The sequence below is a fragment of the Lonchura striata genome, chromosome 29 (assembly GCF_050655825.1).
Source record: "Lonchura striata isolate lonStrDom1 chromosome 29, ASM5065582v1, whole genome shotgun sequence".
NCBI lineage: Eukaryota > Metazoa > Chordata > Aves > Passeriformes > Estrildidae > Lonchura > Lonchura striata.
The window spans coordinates 3,604,110-3,610,165 of NC_140731.1; the positions used below are offsets into that span (position 1 = coordinate 3,604,110).

The following is a 6,056-nucleotide window of genomic DNA, read 5'->3' on the forward strand; positions in this document are numbered from 1 at the left end:
GATGGATCCGGGACACGCACGGCCCCGCGCCCGCGCGCACCCCCCACGCGCGCACCGCTGCCGCTCGCTCACGGCCGGCAGAACCCCGCGCGTGTCCGTGGGCTGCCCAGCGGGTCCCGCACACCCTCGGATCCCGCACACGGGGCCCCGCGCGTTGCGCGGGCACGCGGCGGCACACACGCACAGAGGTGGGGACACGCGTGGCCGCCCCTGCGCGCGGGCACGGGGCGAGGTAGAGGGCGCGTGTGTTGTGTGCGGGACCCCTGGGCGCACGCAGTGGTGCCCACTCGCGTGGGGGATCACGAGTGAACGTGTAAGCACGCGTATGGCGCACACGTGCGTGCAAGCGTGGGCACAGCCCTCGCAGGAGTACACGCGAGGGACACAGCCCACGCGCTCGTGGGGGGGACATTTTCCGGTCCACGCACACGGACACGCGGGGGGCACAGCCCACGGACACTCAGGGGGGCACGGCCACCAGCCCACGACCGCGCCGGGGGCACAGCCCCGTTACACGCACGCGTGGTGGGCACAGCCCACGCACGCGGGGGATCCAGCACACGCACAGGGGGGGCATGGGCCACGCAAAGGCCCCGGGGGTCACAGCCCCGAACCCACGGACACGCGGGTGCCACAGCCGGTTTACACGCACAAACGGGACACAGCCCGCACACAAACACACGCGGGGCCCACGGACACGTGGGGAGAACGCCCTGCAGCCCACGGACACGCACACGCAGGAGGCACAGCAGGGGAGACAACAACCATCCCACAAACACTCAAGGGGCAAAGACCACGCACATGCCACACCCACGCGAAGGGACACAGCCCACGCACACGCGCGGCCACACTCCCAGCCCCTAACCCTAACCCCGACCCAAAATTACAAATATTTACATGGAATAAATATCGCCCGTTCTGTCCCGCACACGCGGGGAACGCAGCACTCAGGGGGCACAGCCACGCACCGGGGGGAAAAGGTCACACCCTGCAGCCCACGCACGCTCGTGGGACCCCTCCCGCAGCCCGGGGGTCCCGGCCGGTCCCGCGCGGGGTCGCGGCCGCACCGGGCGGAGCGCACGGGAGCGCAGCGCCCCCTGGTGGCGGCGGGCGGGCCCGTCGCGCTCCCCGCGCCGGTGCCGCCCGGGACCGGGGCGAGCCCCGAGGGCTCCGCGCACCCGCCGACCCCGGAGCCGCTTACCGGGACTGCCCCGCCAGAGCTCTGCTGTCCTCGGCATTAGCCTGTCCCCTGTCCCCCGGTGTCATCGCGCACCGGAGGCGGCTTCAGGTCGTCGTGGTGTCACCGCTCCGGGACCCCCCAGGGCAGAGGAGCAGCACGGGGACGGCAATGAGCGGATTTCAGGACCCATGAGAGGATTTCGGGACCCGTGAGAGGATTTCGGCACCCCTCAGCTCCCAGCCGTGGCCTGCAGAATCCATTCTCCGCCTCAGTTTCCCTCCCCACTTGTCCCCGTCTGAGATCAGCTCCTCCCCTGCTGCCCCCTCACCACAGCGGGGGTGAGGAGGGGTCTCTGCTGCCCGACGAGCCCCAGCACACAGGGGAGGTGACAACACCTGCGGGGTCAACCCCTTCTTCTGGCAGGAGAGGGAAACAGCCAGCGGGGTCCTGGGGTGCCCCCAGATTTTGCCATGGCTCTATCCCACCACAGCAGCCCCAGGCAGGGCCCAGGGGGTGGGCACAGGTGAGGGGTGGGCACAGGTGAGGGGGTGAGGCGGGGGAGGGGGTGGTGCAGGTGAGGGACTGCCTCCATCCCTGTTTTGTAACGGCCATAAGCGGCTCAGCAGCTTTGCCCCTGCCATGAGTGTGACCCTGGATAAGCTGCTCGGGGTCCGGGGACTTGTCCCGAGCCCACCCCCCGCTCCTCAGGGAACCATCTCTGCACCGTGAGACCGCCCCAGGCCCCTTCTGCCAGCAGCTCCCAGCCCCTGGGTGGAACCAGCACCCGGGCAGCCCCTCGGAGCCGCTGCCAACCACCACAGCCCGACCCCGCCACGTCCCCCACCTCGGGAATAATCCCACTCTCCTGTTTGGGAAAGTCAAAGCAGCTCAGAGCAGGGCCAGCTGATCCCCCAGATTAGGGATTTAGCGGTGCCACCACGGCCAGCTCAGCACCTCGGTGCGGGGGCAGCGTGTCAGTGTGTCAGTGAGTCAGCACACGGAGCGCACGCAGGTGGACAGCCCCCTCCACGCACTCCGCGGGGAAAACAAAGGCAAACTTCCCTTGCTGGCGACAGAAAACGCATTTCTGCTGGCTCGGTGCGGCGCTGCACGGGGCTGGATGCGCTCCGTGCCGCTTTGGGAGGGGAGTAGGGCGGCTCTACCGGCACCACGCACATCCCCGGAGGTTCAGCTCCCAGCGTGTGCACGGCAGCACGTGCCCCCGGGACACGGACCGGGGCCGTGCGAGCGCCCAGGAGGCTGAGCCATCGTGCCGTGCCTTTTACCCGCTGCAGGGATATTTTGGGAGCACGGCGGTGGCCGCGGTGCCCCGGGTGTCAGGGGGATGCCCGCTGCGCTGGCTGATGAAAGCTGCCCTTTGGTCGCTGGCAGGCCCAAGCTGGGAAATCAAGGAGGTTTGTCCCCAGATAAAACAGCCCCGAAGTGAGCTTTGAGCGGGCGCTTGCGCAACGGGGAGCCGGCTCCGCGTGTGGGATCTCAGCGGGATGAGAAGGGGGCACTGCCTCCCGCTCCAGGAGCATCCCACCCCAAATCCCACGGGGGAGACGCCCCATCACCCACCAGACCGCGATGGGGCTGAGACTGGGATCGCTGGGGGGTGTTCAGGGGAGCACATGAGGGGGACTGGGGAGGTGGGACACGGTCAGGGGCTTTGCAGAGGGGGACAGGATTTGGGGCTGGGCTGTGGCTCAGCATTTGCAATCAGCCCCCCAGAGGCAGAGTGACCAGAGCTCCATTTGGGATTGCTCCAGGTGGAAAGCAGCATCTCCCCGTTGGGTGATGCCTCCCAGCACCTGCCCTGCTGGGACACAGCTTTGATGCTCCCACTGCTCCCTCTCCAGTCCCCAGTGAGGTGGCACCTGGTTCCCAGCCCCTGTGTGATTCCTGGGAACCTCATTTTTAGGCAGAACCTTTTGAGCACACCAGGAGCCCCTCAAACCCCACAGCTCCCAGTGTGGCAGCGCCATGCAGCTCCCACACTATCCCAGCCCCAGTGCCTGAGGGATCTGGGCACTTCTGGCCAAGCAAGACCCTCTCCCTCTCCCCATCCATGCAGGTGGTCCCAGGAAAAAGCAGCCAGAGCCTGGATCTTGCATTTCCACCCATTTATTTGGGAAGCCGCACCAAAATGTTGTGTAATAAATTAAAGCAGAGGCCATGTGGGTGCATGAGGAAGGGGAAGGCAGAGTGGGATCTTCGGCAGAGAGGATGGAGCACCAGGGAATCCCAACAGCTGCAGGAACTGAAAGTAGGAATAGCTGCAAAACCAGTGGCACAAACCAAATCTGTACCTTGAGTGTGATCTTGAAGGTAAAGTTTGAGGCAGACCTCCCCTTATGGAGGCACCAGGCTGGAGGAGACGCAGCCGGGGGTGGGAGCAAGGGAGGAAAACACAAACCCAGGAAAAGGGGAAGCACACAGGACCTGGAAGCTTGGTCCTCACAGCTCTGTGCCCTACAGGGATCAGAGAACTTTGTCCTGTCTCTGCTGTTTTGGGGTTCTTGATGAAGTCATACCCTTCATCCTCCTCTCTCAGGCCTGTTATTTGTGCCCCATTCTGTCTGTTCCCAAAATCAGGCCTGAACTGGGTGCAGGAAGGTTTGTTCCAGAAGGGAAACAAGAGGGTCTGCCTCGTCCTGCAGATCCTCACGTGGAGGAAGCAGGTCCGTTTCTGCATCTCACCCTGCCCCCAAGGAAGCCAGGTCCCAACCCCTTGTCAGACACTGAATGTGAACCGAGGAGGGTTCACTCCACACCAGAGGGGAGCAGAGCACCAGGAATGTGGGACCAGCTTGGGACCAGTGCAGGCAGGGATGCCCAGAGTCATCAACACCCACAGCCCAGCTTGGGCAGCCTAATGTGGCCTTGGCTCTGTCCCGTATGTCCCCAAAGCCCCCTGCTCCAGGCTCTCTCTGGAGATTCCCTGCTCCCCCTGACGAGACCCTCCCTGTCCCAACCTTTGCAAAGGGGTCCACCGAGGGCTGACTCCAGCTCACGGAGCTCTCCAGCTCCCTCCCCCTTCACCAGCAGCACGGTCCTGGAGAAGGGGTGGGTCCCACCGCAGCTCCCCCAGCCCTAACTACAGCCACAAGCATCAACAATCATGTCGGGAATGTCAGTCTTGACAATATTGCTGTTGCGGTCGAAGTAGAGGACGGAGAGCGGGCGGCGCCGAGTGGGCACGCAGCAGGAATGCCCCGAGGCCTGGATGTTGTTGGCTTTGACGAGGTTGAAGACGGCGGTGTGGAAGGAAGAGGCCATGCCAGGGCTGCCAGCCACGTGCAGAGGGCACTGGCCCACACAGTAGTTTATTTGGTAGCCCTCGGGCTTGATGATCCAGTCGTTCCAACCAATGTCACGGAAGTCCACGTAGTAATCCTTGCGGCAGCAGAGGTTGGAGTTCTGGCTGCAGCGGAGGCTGCGCTTGGCCACGTGGTGTTCGGGCTCCCTCACCTTCACCTTGGCCACCAGGAAGGGCTGGTGGGACCAGCTGGCGTTGACCTGCGCCAGGACATCGCCCCCATCCCCGCGGCTCTCCAGTTCCAGCCGCAGGGTCCGGCTCTGCCCCCCGAAGAAGCTCTGCAGGGCGGGCAGGAGGGGGAAGGAGCGCCAGCCGCTGCCCGTCGTGCTCAGCTGCCTCTCCCCCAGCAGCGTGAGGTTGCCCCCCGCCACAGCCCCGCCTTCACCGGCCAGGAAGATCCTCAGGGTGAAGTTGGCCCGGGGCACTCGCAGGTAGAGCCAGAGCTGCGCCTGCAGGATGCGAATGTCCTGGTCCTGCGCCTGGCTGAACTGGAATTGCAGCCCCAAACTGGAGGGAGATGTGAGATCTGAGGGGAGAAAGGGATGAGGAGGTGAGCGCTGAGGGATGCTCGCCGGCCACCCAGCGGGTCCGGGCTTCCAGCTTTGTGTGTCCTCCACCCTGCCCTGGGAAAGCAGCCTCCGGCAGAAGGGGAGCCTGCTCCAGCTCTCACCTGGCCCTTCTTCTCACGGGGTGAGGCTGCAAAGGGCTTCCAGCCCCCCAAGCCAACCCTGCAGCTCCCAACTCTAATTACTCAGGAGTCCCAGGCACCCCCCGTGGGACCCTCATATTTTGGGGGGACCGGCATTGCAGCCCGGCAGGAGCAGGAGAAGGACCACCTCCCCCTCCCGGGCTGAGCCCTCGAGCAGCATCAGCACCGATGCGCGACGGGCGCGGGACTCCCGAGCCACGCACAGCCCGCGTGGCTCCGGTGCCCGCACCCCGCGGGGCGGCGCGTCCCTGGGGGTCCCCGAGGCTCGGGACACGGACCCCTCGTCCCGGGGCTCACCGGGTCCTCCCGCGTCCCGTCGGGGACCGCGCACCCACCGACCTGTCTCCGCGAAACTGATGATCTCGTAGCTCTGCTCCTCCTCCTCCTCCTCCCCGGTAACTCCGGGGCTCCGGCGGGCGCCTCCCGCCTGCAGCCGCCGCAGGGCGCGGGTCACGGCGGCGCGGGGCACAGCGTGGGCGAGCCGCGGCCGCTCGCGGAGCCGCAGCTTTTCCAGCAGCTGCTTCTTGGCCACCTCCTCCAGCAGCCGCCGCTCCGCGCCCGCCGGGCACGACGGGCAGCGCGGCTCGGCCGCCGCGCACAGAACCACGGCCAGCAGCAGCCACGGGCCCCGCGCCGCCATCCGCGCCCACCGGCCGGCACGGGATGAGCACCGGGAGCGGCGCGGACGGGGCGGGACCGGCACCGGCACCGAGGGACCGGCACAGACCGCGCGGGAGCGGCGTGACGGGACCGCGTCGATGGCACGGGAGGGGCGCCCGGAGCAGCGCCGACGGGACGGGAGCGGCACCGGGAGCGGCACCGGGAGCGGCGCGGCGCGGCCTGCT

At 66.7% G+C, this 6,056-nt stretch overlaps 1 protein-coding gene across 1 annotated transcript; it reads right to left on the reverse strand.

The window, feature by feature from the left end:
• Window positions 1-3,291: 3,291 nt before the first annotated feature.
• On the reverse strand, window positions 3,292-6,056 carry INHBC (inhibin subunit beta C). Its single transcript, XM_021542524.2, has 2 exons — window positions 5,551-6,056; window positions 3,292-5,028 (listed from the first exon to the last, which is right to left on the reverse strand). The coding sequence occupies exons 1-2, from the start codon at window positions 5,849-5,851 to the stop codon at window positions 4,277-4,279; spliced, it is 1,053 nt and encodes a 350-aa protein (XP_021398199.1). The 5' UTR covers window positions 5,852-6,056; the 3' UTR covers window positions 3,292-4,276.

What these genes read in the sequence shown, in the direction of transcription:
- INHBC (XM_021542524.2), bottom strand. Translation starts at nt 5,851, where the DNA reads ATGGCGGCGCGGGGCCCGTGGCTGCTGCTGGCCGTGGTTCTGTGCGCG. An exon ending in CATCAGTTTCGCGGAGACAG is followed by an intron (nt 5,029 to 5,550) that starts GTCGGTGGGTGC and finishes TTCTCCCCTCAG; the next exon opens with ATCTCACATCTCCCTCCAGT.